Below are 18184 nucleotides of genomic sequence, written 5' to 3' on the forward strand. Positions count from 1 at the left end.
TAAATGATTGGCCAAATATGAGTATAGATGATTGGCAAAAAAAAAAAAAAAGATATACTATAGATGAAACAAAATATAAAAAAAAATAAGGATGTAGAAACTGTGAGATCATTGGGAGAAAGATGGCGGCTGAGAAAGCGTGAAACTAAAAAGCTAGTGAGTAGTGACTAGGGTTAGGTACAAAAATACTTATATTTGCTGGAGTAAAATAGATAAAACCTTATAAATATATTATATATCACTAAATGAACAAGAAGTGAAGTTAGTTCAGGTGGAGGAGTGCTTGAGCTTCAACTTGGTGGTCAAAAGTTCAAAACTCAATGTAGCCACACTCTTTAATTTTTTTATTGAATAAGATAATGTCCACCTTTACCCAAAAATACCCCTACCAGTATGTCATGTCAATAACATTATGCCACGTCAGCATTGTCCATGTGGCACTTAACAATTTTTTGGATGAAAATTTTAACATAAGTGCTAATTTGTAGGCCGGTTTTTGATAGTTGGTGGATGTATTTGAAATATTATAGTTAATAGACCAATTTGAAATACTCCCTATAGTTGATGAGTATATTTGTAATTGAGCCTAAAAACTATCGTGATTGTAGAAAAATTTTCTTTTTTTCTCTTTTCTTTACTAGAGGCCAACTTATGCAATATATAACATCTACTTTTATTTATAAACCCAAAGCCAGTATCATATGATCAGGTCTTACCCTCAAATCAAACATACTTTAGTTGTCTTCTAATCCCTAGGTTTGAGTAATGGAAAAAACATCCCTAGTTTTGAGAGCAGCACTAGTGTGAACCTTAAATAAAAGTTTAAAGTACTCATTTTTCTACTATTAATTTAAGCCTTTGTTTTTCACATTAGATGATTTTATAGATTATTAATTAGAACTGATGTTCCTTGTTTTTTATACTATTTTTATAAAACTTAATTAATTATGAAGCAAATCACTTGCCTAGCTCACTTGATCGAAGAGGTTTTTTTCTTTTGAAAAAGGTCTCACTTCAAGAGGTTGAGTGGCAAGTTTGAAATAAAAAATTGGCATGCGTGAGCAACATATATATTTCTTAATGCCTACCTTTGACATTTTCAAAAGTTTTACTTTTTTTTTTAGTGGGAAGATAGTCATACATACTCACATTCTTTTGCAATGTGAACTATTAAATTGCAATCCAATTATTAAATTTTAAAAACTAATTACTTATATATAAAGTATGTTCTAATTTCTTTGGGGCTCGTCCCTTGTCTTAGCCTTGGACTTCATTGTAGTCCTTATGCTTTTTGAGCTGCTTCAATGAATTTATTTTCGAAAAAGGAAAGAATATATGAATGCACAAGGATGACAACATGTATAATAGTTACTCCATTGTAAAACTGAAAGATATATAATAACAAAAATATCATATTGGTGTATTGGGGCAAAAGGTTTCAAAGGCAAGAGGAGAATTTAATTTGGAGCGTGATGGTCACATGCTGGATGAGGTAAAAGGAGTTTAGTCCTTCTTTTCTGATTTTAGTTGTTGTTTTATTCTCTATAATTGTGTTGGGGCTGCTCATTATTTAGCTCAATATGCTCTTAATTGTTCTAATGTTGTTAATTAATTTGTTCATTCTCAATTTCTTTCTGATTATGTGTCTTCTTGATTAGCTCAATAATATGTGCTTTGATAAAAATAAAAAATCCATAATATCATCCAAAAACAAAAAGAAAAATAAGTCATCTCTATAATACAATATACCACATAGATGTAGATTGACAATTTGACGTTGCTTGACCTAGCGGGTTTGCTATTAATTAAAAATGGCCTTACTTTAAAATAATAAAAAAAAATAAGTCATTAGTTTGACAGCCATTTGACTAACTACAATTTTCTTTTATTCCTCAAGTGACATGTCCTTTGGGTGGATTAAATGGGTTTGTTTTTTTAGCAACCTCTTCATATGGCTAATTTTCTTCCACAGTTTTCTATATATTTGTCAACTGCTATCCTGATGGGAAAATTAAAGGGTTTTTTTTGGTCGGGATCATCTATTTGTTTTTGCATGATATATATATATATATCTTGATTTTATGTTATAAATCTAAGAACATATAAGTTAAAAAGAGAAAATTGATTTAGTAATAATTTCTTAACGAGTTTGTGTAGAGTTATATTTATGAATTAATAACCCTTACTCAAGTTTGTAATACAAGATTAAGAGTTAAACAAATAAAAGCAAATATAATAGAGAGTATCCAAATATTTCTTTAGGGTCTACGCAATCTAACTCTCACATTACATCAACTTAATGATCACTTTGTGAAGTTCGAAAGTGAGATTTTCAAAATGCTTCAATACAACTTTAAGGAGATATATTGCTTAATTAATATACCCGATATAGAAAAAACTGAAAATTGTTGACTGGATGGTAGAGTTTTATGACTTTTATCTATAATTCATGAGGCATTTGATTCTGTGAGATGCCAATTTCAACCCCAGTTATGTAATTAAGTAGCACATGGGTTGGTCAAATTTGTTTTATTTTGCTTGCAGTTCATATTAATGGAGGAAAAACTAATTTGGGTTTCTGCTGTTCTAGCTAGAATTTGATGCAACTGGTTTTTCAAGTAATGAAAGTATATTTTCATAGAAATGTTGCACAGCTATTTATTCCAATACGAAACAATTGTATTTGATCAAAAATTTCTAACAAATGTTGCTCCCAAATGGTCTGTGTTAGACTTCTTAAATGTGTGAGAAAGCAAGACGTCAGATTCTTCCTGCATGAGCATGACCAAATACTGATAGTACCACGGAAGACAAATATTGCAAGGTTTGATTACATGATGAGAATTGAGAAGCAATTCCCACATTTGTTTCTACCTACATATATGGACAAACTATTTGACAACCCAATTTTTTTTCAAATGTAGTAGTCCTATGAATAGGCAGTCAAATGCAAAGTTTAATTATTGTATGTCATCTTTATATGTGATATTTCTCAAAACGCTCTAGAGGTAACCAGATAATAAGATAATACGATATTAACCATTATTTTGAGTTCACTACACAATATAATTTTATGATTCGAACCGTTTATTTTTTAGGTTCCCATTCAAATATCATCCTTGCAAAAAATCAACAAAATCGGAAATCATTTAGGTAACTATTAGTAAGCTAATTGTGCTCATGTAAATGGACGAACACAAATTTTTTAATAAAACATGAAATGATTGTAATGATAATCGAATGACTAAATAATTTCTAATTTGGTTGATTTTTTACAAGGTTAATCTTTGAATGGAGACCTAACATATGAATGGTTTGGATCATGAGATTACATTTTATAGTGGGCTTAAAAGGATGGTTAACATTATATTATCTTACTAACTAGTTAGCTCTAGAGCATTTTTTTTTTCTAACAATATATATTTGGGATTTGCTTTTATATGGTAGGATTTCCATATAAGAATGTTGTGAGAGAGAGAGAGATCACATGTGACGGTTGAATGTGGAAAAATGAAGATACGATATTGGGGTCTTTCTAATATTGTGGAGAGATACCACTGGATCAACAGTTCGTAGAACAGTATTATTTGTAAGTTGAAAGTTTTGCTACCTTCCTTGTTAGAAATTGCACACAATACAAATATTGCATGGTACAAGCAGCATGCAATACTTCCTCTGGCATTGACACTTCCCCACAATGAAGCATATCTTGAGTTCACACAAACCAATAACTTAATTGACAGTAAAAAAAAGGCATTTGTTTGACCAAATTAGCCATGCAAGTACAACTTGGGTTTAGGAATTAAGGCTGTAAGTTACTCATAACAAAAAGGAAATTAATGGTTGTAAAACCAACTAAACCTTTGAGTTGGTTATGGTTAGGGTTCACTTGTCAAATTTCTTTTTGCTAACAAATTCACATGACAAAGTTTGATCAAGTTCGAGTTGGTTATGGTTTGAACCTTCATACTCCAACTTGACTCACTAGAAACTTGTTGAATTTGAACTGGCTTGTTACCTTAACAAACACTTATTCGACCCAATTAATTTTGACACATATTAAAGTCAATCCTTTGTTGTTTTTAGCCTAATTTAGGTTTCTAGAAAAATAAAAAAAAAATCCTATTTCTTGTTATATTTTTTTATATTTCACAAAATGAAATAAATGCTTCCTATTAAGTGGAATTTTTGAAATGACAAATAAAATATGTATCATGATATACACATATAATGAAAATTGTATATATTTATTAAAATATGCAGGAAATCACATTAATTTAGCTAAATCTATCAAAGCTCAAATCTGACCCAAATCAATTAATAGAGTTAGTTTCAAGCCCTTTCCATTAAGGTTGAGTCGGGTCAAAGTACCTGTTAATCTGATCCATGACCACCGGGGCTTGGAGCCAACAAAGGGGGCGGCTATTCCGACCACCCTCTTCTACTTAGTTGACCACCCTAAATTGTATTTAGTAAAAGACATATATACCCTATACCAAAATGACCATAAAGGACATCTAATATTTGGTTTTCTCCCAACACCCCCTACCATCTTCACCCACCAGCTGAGAGGAGCACCATCATCTTCACCACCATCTTCAACCTTCCACCACCACCATCTTCAACCTTCATCTTCCACCTTCCACCACCACCATCATCAACCTTCCACCCTAGATATAGATTGTTGTTTTAAACAATCCCACCCACGTGCTCCACCCACAATCCCACCCGCTGGCTCCACCCACTCCACTCTCTTCTACCACCACCACCATCTTCAACCAACCCTAGACATAGATTGTTTTTGTAAACAAATGCATTGTATCCAAATCACCTACTTTTGACAAATGGACAATCAGAACGACAACTTGGAGTCATCAAATGAAGTAAGTTTGAGTTTTTTTTGAGTTTTTTTGAATTTTTTCGCGGCTGAAAAACTGTGAGTTCGTGTTTTTATTCGGTAAACCAGTACCGAAATATACATTATATTTCGGTGGATGGTCACCGAATAAATGTATATATTTCGATAGGTATCCACCGTTTATAAATGTAATGTCAAATTTTTACACATTTGTTCGGTCGATGCCCGTCGAAAAATGGCAATACATTCGGTGGTTTTTCACCGAATGTATTGCCACTGTTCGGCAGATATCCACCGAATGAGAATAACGTATAGTTTTTAAAATAGTTTTATTCGGTAGGTAGTTGTCGAATTATATTGGTATATTCGGTACTTAGCCACCGAATATATATTGTTTATTCGGTGGATTCCCGTCGAATACTGGGACAGAACTACTTTTTTTCCCGAATGAGCAACGTATAATTGTTTCATTCGGTAGTCAATTGTCGAACTTTGTTTGAATATTCGGTACTTAGCCACCGAATATATGTGATATTTTCGGTGGCTTCCCGTCGAATACTGGGACAAAAATTAATTTTTTTTTTTTTTTTTGCTGAATAGGAGCAGCAAGTGGATGCTTCCACCGAACTCAGTATAGTTGAAGGAAGGTGCAATTTTGACTACACCAATGAATTCACAACAGCGGAGGTAAACATTGTTTGTATGGCCGGGAATTATGATTTATGCATACCTAAATATGAATTGTAAATAATATATATAATTATCATGTGTAGGTGTTTCAAAGTAAGGATTCAATGGTTAGTTGGATTCGTGCACAAGGAAAAAGGAACAACATGGTAATTGTCATTAGAAGGTCTGATGCAGGCGGGGTTCGTGGTAAGAGAGCTTGGATCAAATTTGCTTGTGAGAGAAATGGTCAATATGAGCCAAATAGATCAAGGAAGTCATCAAAGTCAGATTCAGGCGACCAAACATCCGATGCTGCTAGCCGTAAGCAACCGGTTTCTGATGACTCTAAGGACACCCGTTCGAAGAAATGTGGATGTCCATTCTCGTTGAAGGCGGTGAACACTGGATGTGGTGATCAATGGGAGTTGGAGGTTGCATGTGGAGTGCATAACCATGTAGTTTCAGAGTATATTGAAGGGCATTCATTCGCAGGCAGATTAACTGAAGAAGAGAATTCATTGTTAGTGGCTTTGTCCAAGACTTTGGTGAAACCGAAAGATATATTGAAGACCATAAAAAGTCAGAATCCACAGAATACATCAATCATCAAGACAGTATACAATGCCAGGCAAAAACATAGGGTCATCGAGAGGGCCGGTAGATCAGAGATGCAAGTATTGCTAACTAAGCTGAGAGAACATAATTATGTTGAGTGGCATAGAAGTTCTGGTGATGTTGTGACTGACCTGTTTTGGACTCATCCTGAGAGTGTTGATATATTACGTGCATTTCCGCATGTACTGATAATGGATTGCACTTATAAGACTAATAGGTACCGTTGGCCACTTTTTGAGATTGTGGGTGTGACTTCCACTAGCATGACATTCTCTGTTGCATTCGCTTATATATGTTCTGAGAAGGAGGATAATTATACATGGGCTTTGGGTAGAGTACGGTCTTTATTGAATGATGACTGTCTTCCTAACGTGATTGTCACAGATCGAGAACTAGCACTCATGTCTGCAATCCCTAAAGTGTTTCCTAGTGCAAGACATTTATTGTGTAGATGGCACATTAGCAAAAATGTGTTGAAAAATTGCAGGAAGTTGTTTGGTACGGTTGACCATTGGGAGAAGTTTAATGCTGCCTGGAATTGTTTGGTTGGATCGGAGAGTGAGGATGAGTATGTGAGTCGTTTGCGTGACATGGAAACCAACTTTTGTTCATACGCCGGAGCTATTGAGTACATTAAGGATAGTTGGTTGATACCTTATAAGGAGAGGTTTGTGGCTGCATGGACAGATACTTGTATGCACCTTGGTAACACCACTTCGAACAGGTAGTCTATTTTTGTTATCATTGACTTGTTATATGCTTAGACACATATACTAACTTCTTGTTACGAACAGGGCTGAAAGTGCACATTCAAGGTTAAAGAAGGAACTTGGCACTAGTCAGCTTAGTTTTGAGTTATCATGGCAGCATATTCATACATTGCTAGAGTTGCAGCATACACACATTAAGGCATCATTTGAGAAAAGCCGTTGTTTTATCCAGCATAGTGTCAGGAAACATGAGGAGATGAAGGAATTGTTAGGCTATGTATCAGATACAGCATTGAATATAATTGGTTGTGAGATAAGGAGGTACCTTCACTAACTAACCTTCATTCTACGCATTAAACACTTATTTAGTTTGTACCAATAATTTATTCACTTCTTTTATATTGTACAGGGCTGAATGGATTGGAGGTGCCTTACCATGTGATTGCACCATTCGTCGGACACACGAGTTGCCATGTGCACATGAGATTTTGTCGTATAGACGACGTAACCGGCCTATTCCACTTGACTCCCTTCATCCTTATTGGAGAAAGTTGGATTACAATAGGGAACCGGAGGTCACAAAACTCTCAGATCCTCCAGTTAATGCCACAGTGGATAGACTAATAAAATGGATGGAAGAGCAAGATGCAGACACCCAGAAGCACATAAGTTTGAAGTTAGAAGAGCTTATGAATCCAAGTTCCACTACTCTGAGGGAACCACAAGTGAAGACCAAGACTAGAGGCCGCCCAAGTAAAGCTGAAACCTCTACTAGGCGTTTGCCATCCGCATTTGAGTACGTACTTTCCGGTTGTGACAGTCATTCACCCTCACCGTCCATTGGCAATGTTGGTTGTACCTCGCCAAAAAAGAAACTAAAAAAACGGGCCAACAAAGTGAAGACGAGTTCGCCCATTCCATTTGCTCAGCCACATCGGTATATAGACCAGTTTCAACCCATCATGGAAAGTATTAGTCTCAGGCTGCCACCTCTCAACAAAGGCTGAGACCACTACCTTATCAACAGTACGGTACGAGCATGACACCAGTGGTCCGAGCCCGGATCTCATCACATACCCCTTCACATTGTTATTATCATTTCTACTCCACAAGTCCCATGTGCGCAGCTTTGTTGTTTTGGATATGCATCTTAGGGGCTCACGTTCCTATTTTCAAAAACAAGCCACAAGTCAATTACAATATTGCAAACTATATAGTTATAAAATTTTAAATTATATAAGTCATTATGTATAATCTCTAATACCTCATTTTTCCAAATGGAGGCAGCAATGTGACTGTTGAAGCTCCTAAGCAATGACATATCAGTGGGACCTCCAGGGAAAGGCCCATCTGAATCATTGTTGTCATCTTCCATTACATTCTCTTCCGGCTGGACATCATCCCCCCTCTCTTCGTAAATAGTGTTGCCCGTCCTCCTACGCCTCTCTGAAGCTGTAGGACGTGTTCGATCTTCATTTGCATCACCGCCTCTAGAAGATCTACCTCTAGAAGTTTCGCCTCGAGCATATTTACCTCTAGATGCTCCTCTCCTATCCATACCTATATTCAAAAATTGAAATCATGTTTAGAATACAGAGAATATAAGTTATCATGAAATATAGAATAAGAGAAAAGTGTATGTAAAAATATTTTATATTCATGTCATTCGGCAGATGTCTACCGAAAATTTCAGATCTATTCGGTAGATGTCCACCGAAATATTAAGATCCATTCGGCAGACACCCACCGAACATATATCAATGTTTCGACAGATGCCCGTCGAATGGAACCAGCACAGTTAAATCAATATATTCATTCGACAGAGACCCACCGAATGACATTTGATATTTCGGAGGATATCTACCGAATAAATATAAATCATTCGGAACTGAACTACCGAATGAATTTGTAACACATTTCCAGCAAATTCTGTTCGGAAGTATACTGTCGAATATTTTGAAATAATTCGACAGCATACTGCCGAACAAGTGAAGAAATTTCGGTACACCAGTACCGAATGAAATTCGAAATCAGACTGAATTTTGCAGACACCCACTTTCAAAATCTCATTCTAATTTCTCTAAAATATCACATATCAGTGTAATTGGAAGGCCAAATATATATAATAATGCATTATACAACCCTAATGTAGGAATGTAGGAGGGAGAGAGTGACAGAGAGTGACAGAGAGTGAGTAAGGGAGTTGCAGCAACACCTGAAATTGCAGAGGAGGCCTCGGCGGTGGAGGGGAGGACCGGCGACGGAGGGGAGGAACGGCGACGGCGGGGAGGACCGGCGACAGCGGGGAGGACCGGCGACAGCGGGGAGGACCGGCGATTGGTGGCGTGTAGGCGGGGGTGGGGTCTGCGGGTAGGCCAGGGGGTGGGGTCTGCGGGTGGTTAACTGGTGGGGTGTTTGGCATGGGTGGGGTAGGTGGGTTTAGATAGTAAAAAGGGGTATTTTGTGTCATTTTGTGAAATAAGGGGTATTTCTGTCATTTTAGGGTGGTTAACTCAGTAGAAATTAAAAAAAATTATACAAGGGGTGGTGAACTCAGCAAGGGTGGTCAACTCAGCACAAAATGGTGGTGTGCATAGCCCCCCCGCCAACAAATCCTAGTTCAAGTTTTTTATTTGCTTATTAAAAACGGGCCAGATCACGCTGGCCCAAGCCAAAAATTCATTGAATCGGGTCAGGCATAGCCCGTCTACCTTTTTAAATATTTTGGGTCAGATTGGGTTGGGCCTAAGAGGGAAGGGAGGGCCTAATGTCCAACTCATTACACTTCGGTTGAGCTTCATGTTTGGGTTTGAGCTTTGATCTCAATCTTTTTTCTTTTTTTCTTTTTTTCTTTTTTTCTTTTTTTCCAATTTGTAACCAACTGAAAAAAATGTAAAGCTAAGAATAAAAATTCAAAAGATTAGACCAACTTCTGACATATGCTCATCCAATCCACCAAAGATCCAAATTCACTTTTCACTTTAAAAAATAATCAACTTTCGGTACATCAACAGTAATTTCCAACAGAGCTTTTAGAAAAGTAACTACAAAATGAAATTGTGATTATACAGGGTATGAAGTTATGAACCAATACAACCTCGCAACCTAAATACACATTGTAGATTTTCCCCACTTAAATAGGGGTAACTTTTACAATCAGGGAAGAAAAATTACCATACAGATCTCATGCAATTGAAGCCAATCAACAAGGCACAATAACAGTAGTGAGACTAGCTTCCAGGGAAAGCCAGCTGGTTTCTGAAGCAAAACTTACTGGGAAATAGTTCCCTACCTGTTTCGTAAAATAATGCCGAGAACAGCATCACAAGTTAAAGCCAACATGCATCTGACCACGATACAAATCATCTTGGCAATCTCATGGCATGGTTCGCTTTGAACTCTCCTCAATTGGGATTCCACAGTAGTTTTCGTGTCATTGCGGGAGGGGCTAATCCTGGAATATCTCGGATGTCCTTGTTGTTCGGATGCACAAGCTGAAAATTTGAGATATAAGAATAGTTCTAACCATATATCCACCAACAATGGAAAAACACAGACAACTGATTATAAGTTAACAGGCTGCTTCATTAGTGACATGGCATATATTTTTTTCTTGCCGGTTAAGTTTTCAGGCACATGTAACTACTAAATATGAAATAAATTTTGCAAAACTGCTAAAAGCCAGGAAAAGAAATTCACAAAAATGCTCATAACCTGATATATGAAGGTTAAAAGAAACAAAGGAGGAAATAATTTTCCATAGTCAAAAGTATAATAGTTCATTCCCTAGCTAGAAAATTTAAAATCTACAGAAATCTAGAATAACAATAAATTGGCGATTATTTAAGGAAAAAATAATAATTCAACAACCAAATAGAGGGTTTAGGAAAATCTAGAATAACAATAAATTGGCGATTATTTAAGGGAAAAATAATAATTCAACAACCAAATAGATACATTCAAGTACACCTAATTTCTTCGGAAGTGTTGCTTTTTTTCAGTTCTTAAAAAAAAAAAGCAAATAAGCATAGGATATGCAACTTTTAAAAGAAGAAATGTACTTCTAAAGTACCAATCAAATAATGGCTTCATTTTACTTTATTAGAGAAAGCAACTGCCTTGAAGCACTAAAAAAGGTTGTATGCAATTGAAGATCAGGAATAAATTCACTATCAGAAGGCAAGTGACCTGAGTGCCTTCAACAGCAACAAATGAAAATGATGGGGGAAGTGGGGAACAACAATAATTCTCTAGCATCTGTGAGTCTATATGTTAATTAAAGAATGTTAAGAACTCAATATGTAATTGCAGATTTCAAAGCAAAAAATCTTATATCTGTGTAATTTAATACAAGTTTAAAATAACAAAAACAAAAAAGAATCAAATCAGAAGCAAAAGGATTTCATACCTTCACAATAATGCAGGCTATGACTCCAATGACAACTAGGACGAGCATTGCCATAATACACCTATCAGTTGCAACCTGAAAGGGGGGTAAAAAAGAAAGGAAAAACCAATCAAAATGAGTTATGAAAATAACAACTATACTCAACATATGACAAAGCGCAAGTGGATATTTCAGAAAATGACCTGCCTACCAATTTCCTTGACCAGCTTAGTAGCTTTCTTGATTGAGAAATGGATAGAGTCCAGCTCGTTAACAATCCTACTCATTTGTTCAGTCTAAACATGAAAAAATATCTTTAGTTACCAAGTCTATGCAATTTTGTTTTGGCAATGTTAATGCAAAATATATACAAAATGAAAAAAAGTATATTTTAATTGAATCTGAAATGATGTGATATCGATCTTAACATGCTATCTGATTACATACTTGAGCCTTCAGAGCTGCTGCTGTCTCTGTTCCAACATTGATAGTTTCATGAACAACCTATTAAAAACAAGAACACAAAGTAAAGTTGTACTTGAATCACAATAATAATTTTTTTGTCCAATAATAAAATTGATCTATTGGAGATGAACCAACCTTTTTTGATCTCTCAATGGCTTGATCAGTCTCATCCATCATTTGGTTTCCATTATCCATAAGTTGTTGATTCGTCATAGCTGCAAAATATGTAGACTCTGGTTCAGAAATAATTCTTCTAGAATATATGTTAAATGCCTTTCAGGTAACACAAAAAGTTATGAATTGTATCAGCGAAGTAAGTTTATGAACACCTTAGAAAATCCATGGGTCAACTTCAGCATTACATCTGAACAAAATACGAAGGTCAAAATGTTACCTAAATGCATTTTCTAAAAGGTAGCTTTCAGGAACTTCCCTAAAAATTTAATTATTATTTTTTCTTTTGATCTCTAACTCCCGAAAAATCCATCCAGACCTTTGGCTCTTGATCCAACCAGAGACATATATTGATAAAGCAGTCACTGTGGTGAACAGTGTGCAAGCTCATATCTACTCCAAATTCCAGTTCTTCCGAAGCATCACACAGGTAAAATAGTAAAAAAAGTCGTCTGTTGGAAACTGATTCTTGGTTTTTGAAGCACTATCAGAATTAGACATCTATACAAATTTCAGGCAAGACTAGCTACAGATGCACTTTCTAAATAATGTCGTTAGAGTGAGAACCTTGCTACTCAGTTTATGTTTAAAGAAATGTGAGTTACTGCAATGTCCAATGAGCAAAGAAGTCTGTATGCCCCAAGTCCCAAGATGTGCATTAATTGCTTAGACTGACAAGTACTTTAATAGAGTCATATTACATATAGGTTATTTGATGCACCTCCAACTTGATGACAAAGCATACATCCTTATGAAACCAAACCCATAGAGGTGTACAGAGTACTAACATTTAGAGAGATAGAGAGATTTGGGCACAACTTTGTACAAAAAGTGCATTTCAATTGGTGTCCCTCTCATATTTTCAACCTTATGTTCTATGTACCAAAATATGACTCCAAGCTTGTCGCTACCCCTATCTCTCTCTCCATTATAGATAAGGAAGTCTTTCTTCTTCTTCTTTTTTTTTTTTTTTTTTTTTTTTTGAGTCACTATGACCTACATGCTTTCCCTCAAATGTCTATTTCTCCTCCCCACATCAACCATGAATCAATCTCCCTTGTGGTGTTATGACATCCCTCATAAGTATTTGTGTTGTGTGAGTGTGACTTCAGGAGAATGCGTACGGGTGTGCACAAGCACAAGCATGGGTGTGAGAGCTATTTATAAAACCATAAATGGTCAGCTGATGGGTAATAAAAATTGTTAATTGTGAATTGTTAAGACCGTAATTAATGCAATTATTATAGAATACAATACCTAAATTAACAAAAAAAAATATATATATGTATTTTCTTACACGAGGCTAGCAAGACATTTTGTTCCCCATATTCTTCAGCAGGCCCATCAAAGAGATCAATTTTCTTGTTTTCAAGATTTGTTGCATATCTGCACCAAGAACAAAACAATGATTTTTATAAATTCTCATAAACAAAAATAAATAAATAAATAGCATGTAACTGTAGTACAAAAACGTTTGTCAATTTATAAAACAACTTTGACCTGAAAACAAACTAAGACCTTGACTCTTCCTATAGAACATTAAAACAGTTCTTTTCCATCCAATAACACAGTATATTATATCCCTGTATTGTAAAACCCAGGCTTCTTGTGCTATTAGAAAAAATACGATGAGGTAAGCAGAATGTCCAATGTTAGGGAAAACGCTGCGTAAGCGCGTAACCAGTGCCACACAAATCAAGTCCCCCAAGTGCACATGTGCATCTCATGTTTCAAAGTGCGGGGGTTGGTAGGACCGTATCAATTTCAGAAATACATTCATAGTTACATCAGAGTCTAAAGATATCCGCACTGAATACTATGGTAAATATGAGAACAAGTAATAATGTTACTCATATGATTGTGAATAAATAATTAGGACTCAGAAACAAGGCATTTTATGTAACAGGTATTTTGGTTTCCAGACTCATATGTAATGCACATATGAAATCTCAAACATCAATGAAATATAGTATATGTACATATGTATGTATGCAAGCCTGGGTTAATAGATATGTATGAAATCTCAAACAAGGCATTTTATGTCACAGTCAAACCATTGTACAGGCGCACTTAAACAAAAGCAAAAGCAAAACAAAAATCACATGAATTATGTCTTGCTGCTTCACAAATCAACTAATGTAATTTCTAACTGATGTTAACTTACTGTTTTTTCAGAGCCACATATGAGTTCAACTCTTTGATCTGCATAAAAATTCGAACAACATTTAACGCACTTGTTAGTTGTAACATTTAAAGAAAGAAAAAGACCACTTAATAACAAATATAGCTGCTAACAATCCCATAGACAGCCTATATTACACTAATTGACATTTTTCCCTAAACAACAGTGCCTTCCAATCTGAAAGAAATTGCAAAACCAAAAAGTACTTCCACGAATTCCGAAGAAACCGAAGCCCACAGGTATTTCCGAAATGAATTTTATCCATAAGTTCCACCCCTTCTCCACAAGAGCTGCCAAAAACCCTCCCATTTCTTTTTAACCAAACTACCCAAAATATTTCCATCACACCCCACACCTTCCCAAGACCTCACCCTTCTACTCTCTCCCAAAATGCTTGTGCCCTTCACAAAATAATGCAGAACATGATGCTGGAATTACCTAGCTCATATTAGCTTCCTAAACATCCTCAACCAGGAATAGAATCCAAGTGGGCAATGAAGATAGAAATGGATAGCATTTTCCTTCTCTCTTCTACACATGATGCACCAATGGGGAGAGATACAAACAGTAGGTCTTCTCCATTGAACCATGAAACAAGTTCTGATCTTACCATGAGCAATAATCCAAGCTAATACTTGTACCTCAGGTGGTACTTTAGCCTTCCAAGTCATGAAAGACGGGTGGAATGAGGAAAGAGATGGATATCAATTTCTTAGCAAAGGATATACAAGATTAGAACCAAAATGCGCCGGGCAACAAAGAAAGATGATTACAAAGCAGGTAGACTGGCTCAAATCAATTGACCCTTGAAGACTCTAACTTCCAACCCCTATCGGGTCTAGATGAAATCAAAGTAACATTTTCCAACAACGAAAGTAGTGAAAACAAGCTTCCCAACTTCGGAATCATTTAAATTTCTACGAACACGGCCAATGAAAATCGATCAGTCCCCGGCGTTATCTTTACTGGAGTCAAATATAGCTCTCCTCACCTCTTCGTCCTCAAATGGTCTTTCCAACCAACAAGTATTGCCCTAGCTAATAGGACACAAATACAAACCCTCAGTTCCCAAACTTACAATTCCTTCACTTGAATACAGGTTATTATAAAAACTGATAATCAGCTTCAGTTAACCCTTCATCCTCAACCATTGTCCCATCTCCCATTTCCAATTTCTCAATCAAATTTCTTTTCCTTCTGCCACTTGCCACTCATGGAGCATCCTTGTGTTACTATCTGCCTCCTTTGCCATGCCACCATAGCCTTGTGTCTCCCTTCTCCACTCAATCTCTCTCCTTCCAACAAGTCCAATCCCTTGATTCTTTCTTCCACTTTCTGAAAAATATTCCCGCCTCAACACTCCCCAAATCTCTCTCAGACTAACACATCCCCATCTCTTTCCCAAAGGCAATCCCTTTTCCCCCAGAATAGACACAAGATGACAATTAAGATAAGAGTTAACAACCCACCATTGACTGCTTTTTGTCATTCAGCATTTTACTAGTGGCTGGATCATTTCTTCTCTCCATATTCTTGACTTCTCTGTCAAACTCCTTGATAAGCCTGAAAATAAGAAACATTAACTTTTTTAACAGGAAAACAAAATTGACTGCAGGAAACAGAGACAGACACACACACACACAGAGGGGGAGAGAGAGAGATGGCTATCATAAGTTGGAATCTAAACATATGAAACAAAATGAATTGGACAGCCACAACTCCTACAATGAATGCCAAAAATCTGATTTTGTATTTAATCATAGATCAATCAGATTATAACATCTGTTTTTTCAAATGACATGTCAAAACATTAATACATCATTATGTTTGGAATAATCTAAGAAACATCCACTTTTTACCGAAAGGATAGTTTCGGTAGAAAGTCTAAAAATGTAACCAGCAAAATCCAGAGCTCAACTAAAAAGAATTACTACTGATTTAAAATTCATATTCAGTCCATAAGAAGCAGACCACTAGTCAACCATCCCAAACAAAACAGACAAGACATATCCCTTTGCGAATAAAGGAGCAGGATCAGTGACCAAATGTCATCATAGTTAAACATCATTACAACTTCCAACATAAGTCACAAATTGTATAAAGATTCCAATTCCAGTATAATGGAGAGGCACAAATTCTCCGCGTAAGACTCAATTTCCACATGAGTTTCAATGAACTTCCAACACCCCTACTTCCAACAGTTCACTAGATTCCTAGTTTCAAGCCAGAATTCCAAACAAGAAAACATTAAGACCAAGATAGTTAAGGCAACCATGAAAGGCCAATATCTCTGAACAAAAAAGATTAATGGAACCCCTTTTTTAATTGTGCTGGAAACACGATGTGTGACGAGTTTGTAAATTATGAGTCTGTTAATCAAAAGGTGACCATAAAGCACAGCTCAGTTCTGTTACACGTGATGTAATCAATTAAAACTCTTCCAATTATAAGGCTCAATCTCTAACTTCATACTGAAAAGGTTCAGGTCACTTCAATAAAGTTCAATAAGGTGAAAAGGACAATTTATGACCCTACCACATATTGAAAAATCTCCTTGATGACAACCACATCTACCCCAGCTCAAAGAAAATGCCCTCAGCTCCACCACCGTTCACAGGGTCCCCTCAATCCGGCTCGGGCCAACAGCCCACTCAACTGACTGGGGTCCGTGCAAGCCCAGGTCAATTCCCAATCCAAAGTCCAAATCACCACTTCCGAATCAAGCCATAACATTGATCACCACTTCCCTAGACTTGGCCATCAAAAGTTCAGGGAATTAAGAAAAAAAAAAAAAAAAGTCCCCAATGGTTAGGATCTATCCTTGAATACTATACATAATTGAACAAATCTCCAAGGTGAAGCTTGCTGCGTATCAGGCTTCTTTCCATTGTTCCAAAACACTTGTAAATATAATAATTTACTTACACCAAATACAATCCCATAAAATAAAAAATGTTCCTTTTCTCTATCATCATCTGACTTATGAATAATATTTGAAGAAAACCATTGATTCTAATTTCCACAAAGTCAGCTCTTAATTCATTCATAAACCCAAGTTAAATCGAACCCGAAATAGTGAAAAGAAAAGGTTCAAGATCTAACTGAATTTACCGTACTGAAAACCATTAATTTCTTTACCAACAAACCATGGTCGATACTTAAGCCAATTGCATTACCTCCCACCACCATCACCAACCAAACCAATTTACCATTCAGCAACAACTCAGCACACAAAGCTCATCAACTTATCAACAACATTAAGTCGCATTTAAATCCAAAAAAGGGAGATTACAAATAAAGAAGGGTCAGATTGTTTGTAATAGATACCTCTTACATTCTCGCATCTTGTCAGTGAGATCTTCCAGCTGCCTACTCTGCCTATTCGAGTCCTTAATCTTCTCCAGCTTCTGAAACCCATTTCTGCCACAAAATTCACCAATCCAACACACAATAATTAGAAACACTCTCAACCTTGATCCTTTCATGAATCCAAAGCCAAACAGAGAGGCATTGAATCAAACGCTTACGATAATGCGCGGAAAATGTCGGCGATTTGGCCCTCGATCTCCGCCAGCTCTTCGCTGATTGCCGATAACGGATCCATCTCTCCAATCAAAAACAATGAAATCAAATCAAATCCTCCAGAGCATCACAAAAATGGATCAAACCGCACTCGAACAGCCCCAAAAATCGAAGACGATGACGATGAAAATTTGAAATCTGCGATCGGATCGGAGCAATGTAGGTTGCGATTGCGATCGAGGAGACCAGAAAAATCGAAGGGTTAGAACTGAGAACAGTGTCCCCCCGATCTGAAGAAAACAAAAATCTTGTCTTGTAATAATGCAAGAGCTTCGCTCCTCGTGATTTACAGGGACAATGTTTTTGTTTTTGTTTTTTTGTTTGTTTGTTTAATTTTGTATTTTTTTTGTTTTTGGTTGTTTTGGAGGGGGCCGGTGGCGTTTAAAAACTGATGCCAACAATTTTGGCCGTTTAAGCCGCTCATTAGTCGTTTCGAAGTTGAGGAGTGGGGCCCTGGGGCCCACCGGGAGCACGCGTTTTCATTGCCGTTTTGTGTGATTGGGTTGTCGTGTGGGCTCTAGCTGCCTGTGGTTTTTTGTTAA

At 36.4% G+C, this 18184-nt stretch overlaps 2 protein-coding genes across 2 annotated transcripts; one reads left to right on the plus strand and one right to left on the minus strand.

Annotated features, from left to right (window-relative positions):
- Positions 1-4418: 4418 nt before the first annotated feature.
- On the plus strand, positions 4419-7859 carry LOC147273619 (PKS-NRPS hybrid synthetase cheA-like). The gene is made up of 5 exons (XM_086228240.1): positions 4419-4883; positions 5459-5545; positions 5632-6866; positions 6937-7173; positions 7262-7859. The coding sequence occupies exons 1-5, from the start codon at positions 4845-4847 to the stop codon at positions 7857-7859; spliced, it is 2196 nt and encodes a 731-aa protein (XP_086084366.1). The 5' UTR covers positions 4419-4844.
- A 1944-nt stretch (positions 7860-9803) lies between these two features.
- On the minus strand, positions 9804-17959 carry NPSN11 (Putative plant snare 11). The gene is made up of 10 exons (XM_086257109.1): positions 17588-17959; positions 17388-17480; positions 15530-15623; positions 14043-14080; positions 13176-13264; positions 11840-11919; positions 11687-11743; positions 11443-11535; positions 11261-11335; positions 9804-10346 (listed from the first exon to the last, which is right to left on the minus strand). Exons 1-10 carry the CDS (start codon positions 17662-17664, stop codon positions 10257-10259), a joined length of 786 nt encoding a protein of 261 aa, XP_086113235.1. The 5' UTR covers positions 17665-17959; the 3' UTR covers positions 9804-10256.
- Between the last annotated feature and the right edge of the window lie 225 nt (positions 17960-18184).

This window comes from Dryas octopetala, chromosome 9 (assembly GCF_963921425.1).
Source record: "Dryas octopetala chromosome 9, drDryOcto1.1, whole genome shotgun sequence".
NCBI classification, from domain to species: Eukaryota; Viridiplantae; Streptophyta; class Magnoliopsida; order Rosales; family Rosaceae; genus Dryas; species Dryas octopetala.